Source organism: Sphaeramia orbicularis, chromosome 19, assembly GCF_902148855.1.
Source record: "Sphaeramia orbicularis chromosome 19, fSphaOr1.1, whole genome shotgun sequence".
NCBI classification, from domain to species: Eukaryota; Metazoa; Chordata; class Actinopteri; order Kurtiformes; family Apogonidae; genus Sphaeramia; species Sphaeramia orbicularis.
The window spans coordinates 24,982,178-25,003,842 of NC_043975.1; the positions used below are offsets into that span (position 1 = coordinate 24,982,178).

The following is a 21,665-nucleotide window of genomic DNA, read 5'->3' on the forward strand; positions in this document are numbered from 1 at the left end:
TGTAATCTGTAAGGTTTAATGCACATGTGTAAATGATAAGATGAAGCATAATGTTGTTAAAAATTGCACTTATTTTTCTTAAGAAATTTCAGGTTCACATCTTTTTAAAGGATAGTTTATGGATGTAAACATTTTAACAATGTAATTTTACTTTTTCACTCTAAAACATAGTGAAAAGTTTGGACTTCTCATTATTTATAGGTAATGTTATTATTTTACTGGTTTGACCCACTTGAGATCACATAGGGCTGAATGTGGCCCCTGACCTAAAATGAGTTTGACACCTCTACTTCTGTTTATTACAGCCACGTCTAATGTTGCTTACAGCGCCACCATTAGGTGACACAGTGCAGCCCAGGTTATTTGCTCTATACTAGTTTGTTTTAATTTCATTTTTTGCAACATTCCACAAGTTTGTTTCAAATGTACTTGACAGATTAAGCAGTGATGCAAGAAGAACATTTTGCAGTTTTTCCACGACATCCTGCTAAACTCAATAAACTCATTGCTAGTTTTCATTGTAGTCTGGATCACACCCCTATTTTTTGGGTTTTCTTTTTGTTGTCAGTGTTTGCTTTCAGTCGGTCTCTCTCTCTCCCAACTCAACACACACACACACACACACACACACACACACAAACACACAAACAACTGCCGATGACCTGATATTGATTGCTATTAATACTCAAGCCCCTGTAGCTTGTTGCTGCTCTGCTCTCACTTGTGGAGTGTGTGGGCGGCAACCATAGCCATGGACAGGTAGAAATGAAGTGTGAGAGGAAGACGAAGATAAGAGAAACACAGAGGGAGGAAGAGAGACACAACCAGAATGTGTGTGTCTTCATCATCCCAGTCGGCCAGCCTTGTTGGCTCCTCTCTTCACAGTGTGTGTGTGTGTGTGTGTGTGTGTGTGAGTATGTGTGCGAGGTTTGACTGTGTGTAAAAGTGGGTGTGAGCAAGTAAGCGCGAGTTGGTCGCTGTGCACGTTGAGAGTGGCGGCCACTCCACTCCTCTCTGTTCATCCATGCTGGATTAAAACCCTTTTTGGACACACACACACAGCTGTTTGGGACTCACACACACACTCACAGCTGCTGCAATGAGCGAGGAGGTTAAAGAGAAGGCTACAGGGAAGTCAGCTCATCGCAAGAAGAAAGGGAAGAAGGTAAAAGAGAAATTAAGCCTGACTTGTAAACAACATGGTGTGGCTGCTTCAGTCGGAACAACAAAAGAAAATTCATTCTTAGTCATTCAGACAGTGGAGGAGGGCTTCAGGAGGTTTTGTTCTGTTTTATTTCTCACACACAAATTGAAGTATTTTATTCATAGATGTGTGATTGTATTTTTTATATTTATTTCATATTTTGTTCTATTACATTTGTGGATTTTGTCGAGACAGCAGCTCTTTTGTTGTGGTCGCTTTGTGCCTGTTTTTAATTGGTTATTTGATGACAGAGCATTTATCTCGCCATGGCAGGGACTCTATTTGTTTTTTTGCTCCTCAGTCATTAAAATAATTATCTGTGATGTGATGATGTTGCTGGGACACCTCCATGCATTGATGATTTATTGGAGCCTTGCTTTGACATGATGAATAGGACATTGTTGGAATGCAATGATATGTTTGTTCAAATCCATCAGAATTCATAGCCGTCATCCTTTTTTAATGAACGTACTTTTTGGGTTACTTTCAAGGTGAAATTTTCACCTAAAAGCATGTCTGCATAAAAAAACACCTGTTAGCCCACTGATATTGCAGAGATAAAGGATGAGGTTCAGAAATAGAAAATGAAAGATCAAGTTAGATTAAAGACAGGAAGGAATAAAAAAACATGTGTATATAAAAAACAAAGGGCACAGAAAAGAAATAAAGAAAAAAACTGAAAAAAAAAAAAAATTCATACCAAAATATAAGATACCACTGTTTTTAAAGCACAGGTTGTTGAATATTTTTTAGATGATATTTTCTGATATAATCAAGAAAAATCTACTATCTGCTGTGATAAATTGCCATTAACAGCTTGCATCCCTACGTCAAGAACGGACCAATCTGGCACCAAGATGTTAATGCAGGAAGTGCCTCTTCAGTTGCAATTCAGTGATTAAAATGACTTGAAATGCTTACTAAAGACTTTGGGATTTATAGTGCTACATTAGCTGACTGGCTGCTTAGGTGGAAAAGAAGTGCATGTATATATGTGTAAAAAAAAAAAAAAGTAACCTTTCAGGATTTTTTACTAGCCCTGAGTAAGAAATCACATATATTTAATCTACAGATGGCAGTTATCCAGTGTTGAAAAGTGCAATCTGATGTGTGTTTCTGTGCAGTGATATGCCTGTGTAGCATTTCTTTACAGAGCCCACTGCTGTTGAAAAATGCTGCTGGCTAAGCTTCTTTTTTCTATAAGGTTCTGCCTTATGTTAAGTCAGCTGTTCTTAGTAATTGTCTTCCTGCACATATACCGGAGACTACTTTATCTATGTAGAGTAACAGGTGCTTTTGTCTCTCCCAGTGGACAATAGAAAGAAATACACGCTGTTTACGGTCTTGTTTTTATTTTAGTAAAAATGCTGTGTCCTTTAGAAGGCGGATGATTTTCAGTGCGTCTGTCCCTGTATGTCGAGCTTGTCATATAATAGCCAAGATGAATGGTTTTAATTGTGTGTGGATGTGAACAGGGAAGCCAGAGAGGAAAGGAGGGAAGCTGAAGAGAAAGGACCAGAAAAGTAGAGGAGGAGTCAACAAGGGTGGAGAGGAAGAGATGGAAAAGCAAAAGGATCAGCTGAACAAAAGCAAAGGGAAGACGAAAATGTCAAGGAGGTGAGGAGCGGATGGAAAGAGAGGGAATGTGATGAGAAACTAGAAAGAGACAAAAAGAGAGTGTAGAGAGGAGACCTGAAACGATAACCTCACGACTCTGTGGTGAGGCAGCGTCTCGACTGATGAGGGATGACTTTTGTGTCGCTGTGATTCAGTGGTAAAGAGACAGTCAAGGAATAAGGGAATGAACGGGAGAGGAGGCTAAGGAAACAACAAGCTCCAGATTGATTGTACAGTTATAGCAAAAAAAAAAAAAAAAGGAACCCAGATGAGGATAAATAGTTTAAAGAGGATGAATATAACTGATTAAGAGGAAGAAGGAGTAGAATAAAAGCCAAGTAGAGAGATAAAGAGAACAGAAGCAGTTAGAGCGGAAAAAAGACCAGGGACATGTTTTACTGTGATGAGCTGGTGTTGTCTGGACTCCCAGGCTGTTACTAAGGACACATGGTGTCTGTGGTGATGGAGCCACGGAAAAACAGGAGCAGTGATGTGTATTCCCAGTTTACTGTAAGTGTATGAGTAATCCAAGGGACAATGGAATGGATGTGGGGGCTTTTAAGATGGGAATTCAACCAAGACAGTGAGCAGGTTAAATTCTGATTTATAGCAGTTAGAGGACCTGAGATAAAACCTGAACCAGTAAACAAAGAATGTCTAAACAGCAGTTAAATCCTTTGTGTTTATTCTGACTTCTTATTGTATTGCTTTTAAGAAGACCTGATCTGTGGAACAACAGTGGATTTTTTTCATATGCCATGTTTACTGTTTTTCTTTAAAGCACAGGTGTCAAACATGCGGCCCGGGGGCCAAAACTGGTCCTCCAAAGGGTCCAGTCTGGCCCTTGGGGTGAATTTGTGAAATGCAAAAATTACACAAAAATATTAACAGTCCTTTTAGTTCAGGTTCCACATTCAGACCAATTCAATCTCCAGTGGGTAGGACCAGTAAAATACTATCATAATAACATAAAAATACTCACAACTCCAAATTTTTCTCTTTGTAAATGTAAATATTTTCATGTATTTACACTAAAACAAAGTATGATTTCATAAAAAATGTGAATAACCTGAACAAATATGAACAACCTGACATTTCTTTAGAGAAATAAGTGTAATTTTAACAATATTCCGCCTGTTACTAAATGTTTTGTGTATGTGTATATACACTGTGATCTGTAAGTTATACTGTACATGTGTAAATGATAAACTTGAGGCAGAATATTGTTCAAATTACACTTATTTTTTCAGTTTTTTTCATGTTATTCACGTCTTTTGAAAGGATAGTTTGTAGATGTAAACCTTTACATAATGTAAATTTACTTTTTTTACCCTAAAACATAGCGAAAAGTTTGGAGTTGACATTATATATTATTGTTATTATTTTACTGGTTCAGCCCACTTCAGATCAAACTTAGCTGAATGTGGCCCCTGAACTGACATGAGTTTGACACCCCTGCTTTAAAGGCTCAGTATGGGTGCTTCGGTGAAACTGGTCCCTAATAACAGGACATGGGGGCTAAAAATTCAAACCAGATGTACACTAATGTTATGAAGCAAGGTTGGAAGCACTTTGGATCTATTTTAGAAATAAATATTTACTTAGATAAAAGAGAAACTATTTTTCAGATATAACACACTTTTATATTTTTTATATTTTTTTTCATACAAAAATCGGCATGTAACACAGTAAAAAGGACACGAAAATTACGTGTTACTGTTTTTTTTGAGTTTCTCTTTATCCTCTCACAGGTGGATTTTGGGAGTAGAACTAATTATGCAAGGCGGAGTGTTTCACAAAAATGACCGCTGTTGCAAAATCACTCACGATTTATTTGTGTTTAAATGGGCAGGTTCCGCATGTAACACAAGTGGACGCGATGGGTTACACGCAAAACCTGGAATGAGACTGCTGATTGATGAAAAACCCACATGTCTGGATTAGAAAAACCACTAGGATCCTCAAATTTAACACAGTGTCTTTATTTGTAGCAGTATATAAGACCATTTCAAGCCATTTGTTCCAGATCAAATGCACTGACACCTAGGTAGCTTTTCATGTCCCAATTTTGGTCTTATTTTTGGCCCCAATATTTTATTAAAAATTAATTAATTTTGGGATAGCTCAGAGCAAGAGTATCATTTTTTTGCATTTATCTGAGATCATCATTAGGTATATCCTGGGGGGAAATATGTCTACATTTCTCTTTTATCATTGGGTCTAAAAAGCTGGCAAAGTGCCAGATACCAAAATGAACCCAGTTTCATAGAAGCACCCATATGTAAAATTTAAAGGTTAGCTCACTTAATTATTTTTCATCTCTGCATTTTACCCTGCCTAATACATACACAACACCTATCATTAATATTAGCACTTTAGGAGCAGTGAGCTTCCACTGAAGGTGCTCAGGGACCAACTCCAAATCTTCATCAGTACTGTGGTCAAGGACACTGACAGGAGAATTAACACATGCATTACATAAAAAGATGAATGACAAAATAAATTATAGAAAATACTATGTAAAACTTACACATGGTTGTGTGGTTATGTTAAGTTTATGGATTCTGCTTTGTGTTAAGGTCTGATCCTTGTTGATGTTATATAACAGTTACTAGGACTAGATACCTGTATGTATGTATGATAACAGTATCCAGGTAGTAGAGGACTTAGGTCAGTTTTTCTACAAAAATCCTAATGGTCACTCCCAAGTTCACTTCAAGGCAACAGTCTGAAACACTGGCTGCATTTAGCTCAGAATTTGACTTGGTTAATGCCAACAGACTCCAACAGAAACTTGATGAAAGCGCACAAGCACATGTTAGGTACTAAACATTTAGCTATAGATGAAGCCTGAATGTCAGAACCCTACTAGAATGAATAAAGCATCTTATCTTATCTTATCTTATCTTATCTTATCTTATCTTATCTTATCTTATCTTATCTTATCTTATCTTATCTTATCTTATCTTATCTTATCTTATCTTATCTAAAACATTTCTACATTGATAACCCATGTACTTAAATTGTATTGGATTGTAATGAATTTTGGTCACCTTTTTCCTTACATTAACTTTTAATAATACTTGTTGCTATTTTATTAGAGTGAAATGACATAATATGAATAGCCATTATTACATGTAATGTGAATAACATTTAAGAGTCTTCATGTATGTATGATTTCCATCTGCTGTGGCTTGTCCTTTACCTGCTATCCTGCCTGGACCTTCCCTCTTGGACCAGTGGGCTTGGACAGTGTACTGATGTCAGAGATGTTGATATATATATATATTTTTTTTTGGCCATTTAAGTGACCTTCTCTGCAGTTGAATGTCTCCTGTCTGTAGTTTTTCAGATATCTCTTATATCATGGTGCTCTAATGGGTGATTTTTTTATCTTTATTTTGGGATTTTTGCCCCTTTTTGATAGACAGGAAATGGGGCCTCAGGCTGCTGTAATAAGGTTTTATGTCGTTTAAGAGAACCACTGCGATAGCTCAACATGGGTTTTTATTTTCTGCATTACAGTGAATGGCCATTGGAGGAATTGGCACCAGTTCTGAGTGATGGCGCGATATTGGTTTCTCTTAATATATCTGTGGTGATGATATATAAGTATCATAGGATGAGAGTACCTATGAAATGACTTGCTTAGCTCCGGCATATACAGTAGATAGTGGAATAAAATCACATAAAAACACTTTGATACTGACATTGATTTCATTGTAACTTTAAATACATTACCTCGTCTATATATTCAGCACCATGTTTTCTTCCGTTCTATCAATCCCATATGTAAGTAGAGGCTAGTGGTTTTGTTTTTGCTTCAAGTCTGTTGCCATCACAGAAATGTCAGGGAGGAGAAGTGAGTGAGAGAGAGTGTAGAGCTTAGCAGGTGTGTTAATGGATGTAACTATGACAACTAAAGACCCAGTGGGAAAGAGAGGATGTGAGAGAACCAGTTTGGAGCAGTGGAAGTTAGTCATCAGGTAGAACTGTACGGCTTTACACCAAATATCATCTCACTTCTGAGCTGAAACATTTATTGCTAACTTTAATGCATCTATGCCTGTGAACACTTTCTGTGTGACTGTTTCTGACATTGAGCTGGATGAACTCAAGTCTAGAAGGATGACAACAAATTGATATGGGCTGTCACACCCTAGAGTGAGTCTGAGTGTGTCCAATACACACATGCATCTGTATGCACACATATGCAGACACACACACGGTCTGGTATGCATTTTACATTTTTACTGTAACTCAAAGCCTGTCCGGTCGAGTCTTGAAGCTTTGGAAGGAAGCGGGAAGACAGCAGTAGCAGACCCTGTGAGGAAAACCAATGGAACCTAGCAAAAAATGCATTTATCCTCATAGTGTTGTGAAAAAAAACATCCACATTTAACCATCTGTTAACTTGTGTTGGTATTTTTCTTAAAATAGATGAAAATTTTACTGGACTTTCCTGCAGGTTAACATCTACCATATTTCACTACATATATTTCAAAGTAATCATGGTAAACAATATTTTATCAGTATCAAGTGTACATTTTAGTGGAGTAAAAGACCGGTACAAATATCTCTCTGGCTGCTAAAATGACAGCTCTTTTTTAATAAAATATCCCATCTGTTAGGGGGAGGTAAGCTGTAGATATATACATGGTGTTTTAGTGTTTTTGTACTGTTTTAGTAAGAGAAGTGGACTACTGCTTATGTAACATGACTGCCCACGTTCAGTCATTTTCATCCCACACCCTCTCCAATGTCAATACTGTCAATGCTTTCAATAGGCATGAAGTGGTAGCTCCAGCACTCTGGCAATCTGATTTAGCAATAGCAATGTATAAGACAATACTGAGAGGGTTTTTTCATCACTGCAGGTGAAAGTACTTGTGATGTATAATGTAATTCTTCACTACTACATTTTTGATTTGCTCTTAGTATAGACTGAATTAACAGAATTAAAACTCCTTCCAGACTAGAGTGTGTTTGTATGAAACATTTACCTCTACTAGGCTGAAAAGTTGGCTGTAAATGATGGCTATATGAAGAATGGCTATATTTTTGTGTGTCGGTATTAAAACATCCATTTCTTTCCCTTGCCCAAACTCTGTTTTCAACAGTAATGTGAGCTCAACTCCCCTTAAACCAGGGGTCTCAAACATGCGGCCCGGGGGCCAAATGCGGCCCACCAAAGGTTCCAATCTGGCCAGTGGGATGAATTTGCAAAGTGCAAAAAATCCACAGTCAAGGCTGTGGAACTCATTTTAGTTCAGGTTCCACATACAGACCAATATGATCTACAGTAAAATAACAGCATAATAACCTACAAAAAATAATGATTTCATATTTTCTTCTCGGTTTGATGTGAAAAAAAAAATTTAAAAAATTACATTATGTCTATAATTAATGACAACTTCAAATTTTTGTCTTTGTTTTGGTGCAAAAAATAACATTAAATTATGACAATATTTACATTTACAAACTATCCTGTAACAATAAAATGTGAATAACCTGAACAAATATGAACAACCTGAAATATCTAAAGAAAATTAAGCACAATTTTAACAATTTTCTGCCTGTTACTCAGTGTTTAGTGTCTTTGTAAATCCGATCCATAATACACATGTATAAATGATTAGTTGAGGCACAATATTGTTAAAATTGCACTTATTTTTCTTCAGAAATTTCAGTTTTTTCAGGTTATTCACATCTTTTTTGTTTGGATAGTTTATGAGAGTAAGTATTTTCATAGTTTAATGTTGTTTTTTTTGCACTAAAACAAAGACGAAAATTTGGAGTTGTCATTATTTATAGGTTATTCTGCTATTATTTTACTGGTACGGCCCACTGGAGATCAAATCGGACTGAACGTGGCCCCTGGAGGAAAATGAGTTTGAGACCCCTGCCTTAAACCATTTTGGTTTTGGTACTAGTACCATGCAGTTCAACTGCAGGTATCCTACTCCCTCACTGTGGCTGGTTGTCTTAGCAACACAATGTAAACTATTGTAATGATGTAGCTGCAGCTGGACTGAAGACAAGAGTGAAGCAACGATGAAAGACGATGTCACTTCAAACTGTATTTTACAATTTCTGACATAAAATGTTATATTAAGATTTTTCTTGGTAAGAATATAGCTATGGTCTGTTTATCAAGATAAGGTATACTTTAAAATTAGCTCCAATGGTTTTTGAGATTCCATACTAGTTTAGTTTGGTCACACATTGCGACATGATGGCTCATGTACTGATGTAGTGATGATGCGAATCTGTGATCTGCATGATTTTACGTCACTTTTAGTATCGCTGTGGTTCATTTGGAACCCTATTGCTCTCACAAAGTAGAAATACCAAAAAGCTGTGCTGAGTTGAGGCAAGTCAAGCTGTTACCATCTGTGAAAATGCAGCATTACTAATACCATTCATCAACTCTGTATTTACTATGTCAACAGCTGTGCAAAAAAGATGAAAATTTTAGAATTTTTCTCCTAAAAACTCCCCAAAAATTGGCTACTAGAAGTTGAGTTATATGTTTCTTATTTATGGTGTAGGAGGAGCTGATCCCAATTTTTTATTAGTAGAGGTTGAATGATAGTGGAGTTTTGAAGGCCTAAGCAAGAAGACAGTTTGGAGCACTTTGCCCGATTTATCTCTATTTGCACCCAGTATATATTTATAGCAAGAATTAAAATCCTGATGTAAAACTTGAAAATAACATAGAGTCCAACCCAAAATTCTGTTGAAATGTATTTAAACAATATATTTAATTAAACAATAACTTTTCAGCAATTCAAAAAAGGCTCTGCAAATGCAAATACAGTGTAGTTTTCTGAAGCTATAAAAAGTAAATTAAAAAAGAATCAGTGAAACCTGTGAACTTAACTGTATGTCTTGAAAATGTAGTCTTGATTAGTAGACCCAATTTAACTGCAGCAGTTTGCAGTGCAAGAAGCAGTAAAGGGTAATAGATACAAAAAAAATAACAATACCAGTGTAATAATCTTTGGTCTTATCATTAGGTTGATATCTGCTGAAACTCATCACCACTGTCTGTTACACATGACTCATGATTTTCTTGATTTTTAGTAAAAGAAGTACACTTTTAGTTTTACAGCTGATCGTATGTGGAGACTTCTCTGCCTCTGAAATACAAACTAGAAGTCACTACAACACTGCCTGATATAGAGTAGCTTCTTTAGTAAAATACTATAGGCCTCCATCCTGCTGACTGAATGTCTAATAAACTCTAGTGTCAAGAGGAGGTGCATCATTGCAGCAGAATTTTACAAAATAGTCAAACTAGAGGTTTATCTATAGGTCTGCAGGTGAGCCGTTCGCTTGTTAACACATCGTGGGTGGTTCCAGACAACATTGGCCACTTTGGCTTGAGTTTCCTCTTCTTGCAGAGGGTAGTGTTGGGTGGAGTCAGCCAGGTTACTCTATACCAGGGTGTAATCCCAGTTGGAATGCCTGGTGCACAGCATTTTGAGAGCATGGAGCTGGCTGCCCTCCGATATAGTTCATCATTCCTGTTTGACCGACATTGCCAGGAAAACCCGATAGCTGCACCGGCACCATTCAGAGCCATTGGTGGAGCTCAGCCAGGTTGTGCTGCGACTGCCTGTTGCTGCACCGTCGCTGAAAGCAGGAAGTGTCGGCTTCAAAGTTTAATGTTAACTGATGAGGTGCCCATTAGAAAATTCTGCTGGCGCTCTTTGAACCGCAGCAATGCTCTGATCAAGTCACAGTTTTATGGTGCAATATATCTTTGGTATGCAAACAGGTGCACTAACAGTTTGTAAACACTAGGGGGTACTCTAAGCACCAGGTGGCGGGGGTATTTACATATACAGGGTGTCCCATAACTCTCCATACATAGGAGACATAATACATATGGTTCTAACATGTATTTCTTTATATTTCTTCTTTATAGTTCTTCAGCAGTGGAGGACACGCATTGAAATGTGTTCCCGACAAAATGGCAGTCATATAGAGCGTATTATATAAATAAAAAGGGTTTATGTCAAGAAACGTTTATTTTTCCTATGTATGGAGACTTATGGGACACCCTGTAGTATTCTTAGGCTAATAACCAGGGTGATTAATGACTTCATTGAAAATTATGATTAACAATTTAATTAACCTTATTTCACTTCTATAGTACAAGCCTTGCAACACTTTAACACAGTACACACCTTTGGCACTGAAAACTAAAACAGATAAATCAAAATTATGTTTTTGGTCCTTTACTGTTGGTGTTTGGAAATAAGAATTAAGAAAAACATGTAAAAGTTTTCACATAAATAATAAATATACAATGTTTATCATTGATATCTCTGATAATGAGCAGGTACTGATAAAACTTAAGTGAAGAAGGGTGTGCAACAGGTTGATCTCCTTAAGCGAGTTAAAATGACAGAAAAGGATTTGAAATCATGATGAAATGTGACATTTCTTCTGGTTTCATCCAGCTGTTTTTGTACAGATGAACACAAACAATTGCTACGATTAAATGGAAATGCAAAATAGTTTAAGTTTTCTCCAATAAGTGTGATAACGTGATTATGTAATTATTGTGAAAAGCTTGATAATTTTTGACTTTTGAGTGGACTGCAGTTCTTGGTGGGAATAATCATATTTCTTGGCTTGTCTCGGATGCCATCTGAGCGGTCATAGGTAACCAAACAGCTTTTTGAAATATGATACTTTCCACTTACAGTACTATTTTGTCTGAGGAACAGGTGAAACTGAACAATGCAACAATGAATTACATGGTGGTTATGACAGCTGAGCCAGTCAGAGCTTTTGTAGCTGGGACTAAAGTTTGGAGACAATGGTCGCAGGGTACATAGACGTAGAGTTGGAAAACATCCCAGCTACAGTAGACCTAACATTAGTCACTTTTATTGACCACCTGCTGTTTAAGCTATATGTTTCGGCTCTTTCAGAACAGTAATATGATTATAAATTGTCTCTGGAGGCAGCATAAGTACATCTTTGCATGGACTATGCCACCTATGACACCATTTTTGTAAACGTATGAAGTATGCTGCAGCATGGAGCATCAAAGGATGTGACATGGTAGTGATAATAATGGAGTGGTAACAAAATGGCCATTCACTTTAAATGCCATACTACAATTCGGTACCCTTTCAAAAGATTAATAGTTAAGGACTCTTCTGTGTTGAATAGGTTATACACTAACATGAATAATACACATCAAAGGTCAAGAGCCTAATTCAAGCAGCCTACATTGTGAGCGTTTAGTTTGTAGCTTAGCCTGAATGCTCTTGAATCCAGTTTCACACAATAAAAAACACCAATGAATACAGTACAGCCATGGCTATATTTTCATTATTGCATACAGTAAGCATGCAACATCCTTGAAGCTGAACTGAGTAATCTTCACATTCATTCATCATGCTGTAATTTTCACCCCTCTGCTAGTTATTCCCTCCATACACATTTTAGCCAAATAAGCATACAATATAATTGAGCTGATGATATTCTTTGGGGTGAGAGTTCCTGCCAGCATGGTCCTTTAGAGCCAACATATTGTGTTTTTGCTGAGGCAGCCGTGGAGCAGAATGCTGCGCTTGGCTGTTGGCTCTATTTCTCACTTCACAGGAACAGGATGATGCCCTCGCTCTGTTAGCATGGCTTGTTCAATGTACAGGTCTTGCTCCCTCACACACAAACACACAAACAAAGCGGAGTTCATTGGACATGATATTGTAAGATGAATGGGTTCGGAGAGAGATGGTACAAGTTATTGGCCTCCGGTTGATATTTCACTTCCAATACACATTGCTGTGTTTGCTTTGCTCAGCAGTTGACTACAACCCAGGACTGCAGACCTCTTCTTACTCTAGGATTTCTGCTGTTCTCTACTAATTGGAAGTTCTAACAAATACAGAAATACTTTAACTTTATTTGGTGTTAGACAGTGATAGTTAGCAATTTCAGTCGAGAGGAAGGGGTTAAAGTTTCCACTTACAAAAAAGCAATGTGGCATTTTTATAGCCAGTTCCCATGGGTCATTTCAGTTTATTAAAAACAAACATAGTGCACCATTATTTCCCGCCCCTTTACTTTACGTTGGGGTTGGTGCGGGAGATATAAATGCAATAAATCCTTTGATCTAAGCAGGTTATCGCTGAGAGAAAGCTCCCTCTAGTATTCCTGTATATCAGTGACAATAGTGGAAAATGTGCACAAACAACACAGTGCTTGTGAATTAGCCTAATGCTAGAGCAACTGACTAAGCAACGGCAGTCTCAGAAGTGGGCTTGCTTTGCAGAAAAGCTGGCACGCTGTCAGTTATAGATCACTCTTCAGTATCTTCACTAGCAATACGGTAGCTCTTCTTAATTTCATTCATTTTCAGCTTAGTCTACAAGATTGCTACTCAACTAGATAGCTCAATCGAACTCCTGCAACACAAAAGCATCCTTATATAAATGACTTTTTACTGCTTAGAACTCCAAAACAGATATTAAACAGGGCAAGAAGAAGATCAAAGTATACTTTCACTGTAATAATGGAAAAGAGGGGGAAGGAAACATTTTATTTTTGACATGATTTTTCAACCTTACTCTTATATGAAGAGAACACAGCTATAAACATCCACCAATGGACAGATGCTGCAGCTGTTCACTAGATAAATTACATAATAGCAACTTTTAGTGTTTTCTGTAGATCAGGGGTGTCAAACTCATTTTAGTTCAGGGGCCACATTCAGCTAAATTAGATCTGAAGTGGGCCAAACCAGTAAAATAATAACATAATAATATAGAAATAATGTCAACTCCAAACTTTTCTCTATGTTTTAGAGCGAAAAAAGTAAATGTAAAAGGTTTACATCTGCAAACTATCTTTTCAAAAGATGTGAATAACTTGAACAAACTGAAAAAAAAAAAGTGTAAATTTGACAATATTATACGTCAGTTTATCATTTACACATGTACATTATAACTTACAGATCACAGTGGATCTACAAATACACAAAACATTTAATAACAGGCGGAATATTGTTAAAATTGCACTTACTTCTCTTAAGACATTTCATGTTGTTCATATTTGTTCAGGTTATTCACATTTTTTGCGAAATTGTACTTCGTTTTAGTGTAAATACATGAAAATATTTACACTTAAAAAGAGAAAAATTTGGAGTTGTCATTATTTATATGTTAATATGATAGTATTTTACTGGTCCTGCCCACTTGAGATTGAATTGGTCTGAATGTGGAACCTGAACTAAAAGGATTGTTCATATCTTTGTGTAATTTTTGCATTTCACAAATTCATCCCAAGGGCCGGACTGGACCCTTTGGCGGGCCGGATTTGGCTCCCGGGCCGCATGTTTAACACCTGTGCTGTAGACCAATAAGAATGAGTCAGACAAAGAGGTCTGAAGGTCAAATCGCCAAGATCTGAGTACGGGAATGAAGCTCAGATAAATTCTTAGTGAATGTGTCAGACGGGTAGTATGATTAGGGTAATGTGACCACGTAGTCATGGCAACAGGAGCTTGCAGAAGATGATGTAATCATATTAGGGAAAACATCTCTCTCTGTCTCTTTGTATTTGTCATTTTTATCATTGGCTCTTTCTCTCAAATTCATGCTTCTTCCTCCAAATCCTTCTTCCTTTTTCTTTCTTGCTTCATCATCTTTAAAGTAGATTGTGGTTTATTTACTTTGCCAGTGCAGTCAGAAGTGCATATAAAATAGCAGTGAGAATGGACAGAAATATACAGTATAAAGAGAAAAGGGTACTCAGAGAAGTAGTGACATCCCCCCATTTGAGAATTAACACACAGGATGGCTGAAAAAACACAGGAACAAATGACAGAATAGGACAGGAAGTTATGATGTGAGCAAAATGAGGAAAGACAGAAGGCAGAGGGGTTTTGTGGACTAGAACATTGAAAGTACTGGCAAGTCGCCTGCTGGAAAAACCCAAACTGTTCCTCACACACACTGAGATGCACGTCATCAACCTGCTTGTGTCTGTCTCACTGTAAACTGTCTGTGCTTGGGTCTAATTATTCCATGGCAAGTTGTACTTCCACTGTCATATCCATTGTGAGGGTGTAGGTAGCAAGCATGTGCATCTTCAGTCTTCATGATAAATGGAAACCAATTCAGTATTCATCCCCTCCAAAGGGCAACAACTGCAGTTGAAATTGAAGGCAAAGTGGAAATACATCTAAGTGTAATACCGCTGACGATCACTAGAAAGTGGCTTTAGAAAATGAAAATAGGGGTGTGTATTGGCAAGAATCTGGCAATACGATACAAATCACAATACTAGGGTCACGATACGATATATCACAATATATCATGATACTGTTAAAAAGGCAATTTTTTGTTTGTTTCTTTTTTTAAAAATGATTATTTCCTGGAAGAATTGAATTACAAGAAAAATATGCACAAATACATAACACATTTTTATTTGATAACACCAGGATCTAATGCTGTATCACAAAATGTTCCTGTGTTAAACTTAAATTATGTTTTATAGACATTTCAGTTTAAGATCCTGTTTAAATGTTCATATTCTATTGGTTCATAACTAACATTATAACATTATTTTTGTGCAATCCCAACAAAGGAACTAAGATCTGCCTCTCTCAGACAGTAAAAAGTGCTTTTAGGATGCTTCAAATAACCATTATTTAATAAAACAATGTTAAATAATAATAAATAAGATATGAACAATAAAGAAAAACAAAAAACAAAAATGAACCTCCACCATATTCGCATTTGAATAAATACCTAAAAATATCAATACAGTTCTTTTTAATATAATAATTTCTAACACCCCTAGTCTCCAGTTGAATTTCTCTTTTTTGTCCCTTTTCCACAGACGTTTTTAGGAACTTTTATTTCCAGGAATTTATTTACCTGGATACAAGGATTCCTGGTAATCTGTGTGGTTCGCTTTTCCACGGCGCCTCAAAGTTCTGTAAAATGTATTAAAATCAGGCTGATGATGCATGAGGAAGTCATAGAAGAAATGCACTACACCTCCAGTCCTGTAGGTGGCAGTAAAAGGAAGATGAAGGCCAAACAAGTATGATGATGCCATAAACAGTATTTGTATGTATTTGTACACAGTATGCCAGGGTGGCGGACACACAAGTTGTTTTGTTGTTCCTTGTGTTTTACCACATTGCAAATAAAACAGCATGATCTGCGTGGAAAAGACACAGCTGCACACTGGCTTAAACAAGTAGCATGAATGTTAGTGCAGAACGCCGCGAGTGTGCTTCATCAGTCAGTGTTCTTCAGTATACAGCCTCATCATTTAAGAATTGTGGAGAATCTGAAGTCCTAATCCCCTACAAGGTACTTGTTTTTTTTTTTAATTTGGGGGTTGAAGTTTTTTCCCTGGGTAATTTTGGTGGATGCACACTTAGGTTTTTCAAAATTCTGGGTGAATGATAAACGTTCCTATGATGGAAAAAAGGGCTTCTGAGGTCATTATTTATTTTCTTCTAGGAATTATTTATTTATTTATTATTTTTTATTATTTATATATTAAGTGTAATGGTCATCCTTTGTTAATTATTACTGCATTGTTAGCTTTGATTTGATTTAGTTTTTTTTCTTTTGTTTTTTTTTGTAACCTTCTGTTAATTGAATAAATTATAATATTTTTCCTGACAGCTCTACTTGCTGTTAAGAAGACCATCACAGCATTTTATTAAGTTAATGTTTCAGTAAGTTTATGTTACTTAATTAACATACCTGTCCTATTAGTTGTAGCGACATTAGCTATTGTTAGAATTTACTTGATTTTGTATTATAAGCCACTTTTACACAGAGATCTTGGGGAAAAAAAAGTGCGATGGTGATCCCCTTTTTTTCCACCATTGACTGATTTCCACAGCCAAGCCAAAGGAGTAACAGAGGTGAGACAGGCTGGACTTTTACACAGTGGACCTGTGTTCTAGAATCAAAGAGGCGGTGACGCAGCGCAGCGTATAGTACCTAAATGGAGACACTGGCATGGATACATGCCGAGGGTCCCGTGGCTTTGTGCCACAGGTGAAAATGGCACACAGCCGTGGCACCCCTGGCACGAAGCCGCCACTCCTGCAGAATCCATGCCAGTGCCTCCATATGCACCCACTGTCTCTCAGGCGTGGGGGTCGCCGTCATCAAAATGTCACACCTTGGTTGCGGAACAAGAGGTGTTCCTTTTACATAGCGTTCCGGAATCATGATTCCACCATTATCGCGGCTCTGTTACTACCCTCAGAGGCCTCACAAAGCCACGATAAAGGTGGGACCAAACGATCTTACCATTTCGTTTACACAGACGTCACTCCGGAATAAAGGTGAAATATTACCGTAACAGAAGTGCTGTGTAAAAGGGGCTATAGACCACCAGTGACCCTGCTATTTAGTGCTGATGTTGAAAATATCCAGCGATCATTCTCATCTCATTCTATTGGCAGCCTTTAATAAATGATTTGGCGGTCCATCTTTGAATAAATCCTCTGTTAAGAACATTCTAAGGTCAAACAGAAGACGCTAATGTTTACTTGGTAGACTTTGATTGACAGATCTGTATGACAGCTAGTCTGCTTGCCAAGTCAGACTTTGGGAGGTTCTTCATAGTCAGTAAAAACATTTTTTGTTCCTTAAAAACAATTTGACTCCCGTTGTGGTTAATAGGTTAGACTGACAAGACCCTAAAATGACTTTGTTATTCAAATGTCTAGCAAAGGCTTGAGCTTTACCTGACCCATGACACCTTAGGGTCCTACAGGTCTGGCCTGTTTGTCCTAATGTGGTCACTTTCAGCTCTAAAAAGCCAACATGGCAACAACCAAATCACATATTACTGGTTTCATAATGACAAAAACACTGAAAAACCAATGGGTGATGTCACCGTGGTTCTGTCCACCTCTTTTAGTCCACTCTGTCCACATTTCACCCTGTTTATCTCTGTCACTTATCCACACACACAGACACAGACACACACACACACACACACACACACACACACACTAGTTTGTTATGAAAAATCAGCACAAAAACAGCTAACACATACAATAAAAGAAATAATTTCATTACACAGTTCAAGCAATAAATGCAAACGCCACATATTTGAGACTGATATACTCTGAAGTCAAAATTTTACTCTTATGTGCCAACATATTTCACAGCTCTATTTTGTGTGTGTGTGTGTGACCTTGTGCAGCTCATGCGACCTTCACTCATTCCATTCGTTATCTTGTCGGCATGCACCACAAGATTTTATAATTCATAATTTAAACACAAATGAGTTGGATGCTGATGATTAGGAGGATAAGAGGGATGTTTGGCACCTGGAGCATCAATACTCAGTTCAGATTAACTGCTTCTTTTCGTCCTCCATCACACCCTCATGTTTCATCATATCAGGCACTAGCCGTCTCTTTTACCATTTCTCTCATCTCTATAATTCTTCTTTTCTTTCCATTACTCATATCAGTTTCTCTTTCCTTTTTTAACCTCCCAATATTTCTTTTCCTTCATCCATTACTCTCCCACTCCCCCCTCCCTTGCCAGTGGCCACATGCCTTCTACTTGATGTGTTGCCATGACAGCCTGCCAAGGTGTCATCTCTAGGGTCATTTGCATAGCTCTACTGAGCATGCCCACCAAAGTTAGGTCAGGATACCCGTCCTGAAGTGCCTCTGTCTTGTTGAGAAAATACATGGTGTAAGTGTGAATGCATGGATTACGACGAGCTATCACTAACTATAATAGAAAGGCCATGTCTAATTAACCTTTATAATGTCATAGAGGGTTACCATTCCACACGGATTAGAGTAGAGCTTGAAGAAAAACACGCCGACATCCATCCAAAGAGTGTGATGGATGGATTAGGATTTGTTCTCCAAAGAGGACAGCATGACAAAATACAAATCCACTCTTTTTAGATGATCTGTGTGGAAAATCTTTGAGGTTTACTCATAATGTCGGAGCACAGTGTCAACAGTGTTTTTCAGCATCAAACATTTATTGAATGTTGTGTCGGCTTGTAATAAGGCTTGTCATAAGGGAACCCCAAAGGAAGACTCTGAGATACGGACCCAGACGTTATAAAACATTCATGTTTCAGTGCCAGTGACAGGCATTATGGTTGTGGCTGGTCCGTTTGTCTCTATTCACTTCGTGCAAATGTGTTGCTGGAGCCAATTTATATTCATGACCTAAATTTGTGGTGTTATCTGTTTTGTGTGTGTTTTTTCCAATTTTTGATAATTGTGAAATTCTAGATTAAGAAATATCAGAAATTAAATAAAATATTAAACTGTACAAACGTCCCCTCCTTGGTCTTGATAAGGGTCATCTATGTAGCTGACAATTAGCTAAAGCTGGGTTTTTGTTTTTTTGTTTTTTCCATCAGAATGAGAGATGAGGAGTCACATGACTTCATATCACAGAATTTCACATTTCAGTGAGTTTACATCTGATTCTTTTGTGTTAATCAACTACAGAGTTTTTTTTTCCTATAAATTTTCCACAATTAACTGAATTTAAGGATCTGTGTTAGTGTTTTTTAAAGAAATTACTTTAATTATTCAGTTGGACTTAAAGTGAATATGATGGTGGTCAAAGTCACTGTGACTTAGGTTCAGACTGTGTTTTAATTTCATCGATTCTGATTACAGTGATTAATAAATAATACAATATCTGCTTACTAGTATTTATTAGATGCTCAAACAATTCAAGATTCAAAGCATTTATTGTCGTGTACAAGGAAGAAACGGGTTTCCCTGTATAATGAAAATTGTACTTTGCCGTCCACACTGAATGCCACAAGAGTTTAAGTTTTGGAACATCTGTGTAGTGCAGTGTAACAAAAAACACACAAAAAAGAACAAAAAGCTGGCATTTAAGAGTGGAGCGAGCAAACACATTCGCCACAGGGGGCGCCATCTTGTATAATGATGACTCCTGGAGGATTCTGTTGGGTTTCTATAAATTGACTTGAGAGTCTGGTTTCAACCAGCTCAATATGTAAAGTATCATGAGATAACTTTTGCTATGATTTGGCGCTATATACATAAAATTTGATTGACTGATTGAATTTAATGCAGTTAATACATGCATCTTTATTTATTCTGTATTTTATTAGTCAAGAACAGTGTTTCCCACACACAGGCTTAACTGAATTTCTCTTCAGTTTCAGTTTCACTGTGACGTTATGTTACTCAGGAGCTCAAGGGGAGGCTGTGACCATATTTTACAATAGAGTCACTGAATTGGCGACACTAATCTTAAACCCTATCTGAATGGGACTATTATAACCTGTGGACCTCTGGTTATTTGGAAATTTATCCCCTGTGTCTGATTTTTTACTCAAATTTACTGACATCATTCTCCAGATCTGATGTCAAGGCCAGGCTCACCACTTCACACAGAACTTTTAAAAAGCAGAAAATGTTCCCTAATATTACATGGTCACACATATCATCCATCTGATCATCTGATGAGAGATGTTACTTTTCTCAGCCATTTGATTTTCCCTTTCATTTACCATCTCCAGTCTGGCTGTGTAGTCCTTGACGAGGAAACAGGCTGAATAAATGAGCAGCTAAAAAAAATAACCTAAAGTATATCATAAGTTATACCAAATCATAGAGGTGTAATATTATCACATTATCTCTGTTTGCTCAAATGTGGTTAGGTTTAGGCCTTTAGTATAGATCCTCTGTGCTGCTGGAATGAACATGTGTCTGAAGCATCCACAGTTTAGATCAGATTCAGATCAGATTCAAATTTATGTGTCATTTCAGCATATAAAATACACAAAAAAACGAAACACCGTTCTCAGGTCCCAATTGTCAGCAGCCTTTAATAAAATACTTATAAAATACTGATAAAATAATAAAATACTGATTAAAAAAAAAACCCAAAAAACTATAAAAATACCCCCCCCCCCCCCCCTTAAAAAGTTACACATAAATAACTAAAATTTATTATTTCTGAAGTGCACAACAGTAAAGTGTTTAGCATTTGTAGCTTCTTTGCAGGAACATCCCACAACAAGCTCATTGATTTTGTTGATATTTAGCTGTTTGCATCATGTGACTGAACTCTCTGTCATTCCTCTAGAAATGATCACCAAGTAAAGACAGCATGTTGTGGCCTTGGAATAGTGTACTGGGATTGTGTGATCATGTGTACATTTTATTGCATCACTTCCCTACTTTTTACTGTGTGCTGAAATGGACATAAACGGGTAAGCTGGTTGATAGAGAGAAGACAGAACTAAGTTATTGTGGAGTTTCTTAGTAGAGAAAGTATTAGACAAAAAAATTGTATAAAATAATAAATACATGGCCTCTCAAAATTGTTAATCCAAAGTAATAGCTGTAGAGACATTTAGTTTAAATTGATATGAAAACAGAAGAAATGGAAAGGACACCAGTCAATAGAACCAATAGAAGAGTTAAATAAATGCAGTAAATTCATACAAACCTGTACTCATTTCATTAACCACAGTCCTGTATGTAACTTTCTATTCAGACTTTATTTAACATATTTTTAACTTTCTGTATTTTTGCAACATAATGAAGGATGGATGTATTTTAGTTCAGGATGAATAAAGAACAGTTAAAAACCACGCAAAGTGAGTCTTTCCTGATTCCTAAGGTGATCTATTTGCAGCAGTGGAAGGATGTGAAATGTGAAGGCGCGTGATGTGGTTTGATATGACCGGAGCACGGCGAAGGGATATTCTGCTCGGAGTTCTATTTGTGGCTCGTGTATCCGGTTGCCTAGGAGACAGCTGGCAGAGTGCCAGCAGGAGACCGAAGTTGACCTCAGACAGACAG

The 21,665-nt window shown here is 37.2% G+C and overlaps 1 protein-coding gene across 1 annotated transcript in view; it reads left to right on the forward strand.

Annotated features, from left to right (window-relative positions):
• The first annotated feature begins 971 nt into the window (after positions 1 to 971).
• LOC115439715 (ankyrin-3-like) overlaps positions 972 to 21,665 on the forward strand; it is a 157,397-nt gene continuing 136,703 nt past the window's right edge. Inside the window, exon 1 of the mRNA XM_030163666.1 lies at positions 972 to 1,165. Coding sequence (XP_030019526.1) covers positions 1,100 to 1,165 — 66 coding nt within the window. The 5' untranslated portion in view covers positions 972 to 1,099. The remainder of the gene's footprint in view (positions 1,166 to 21,665) is intronic.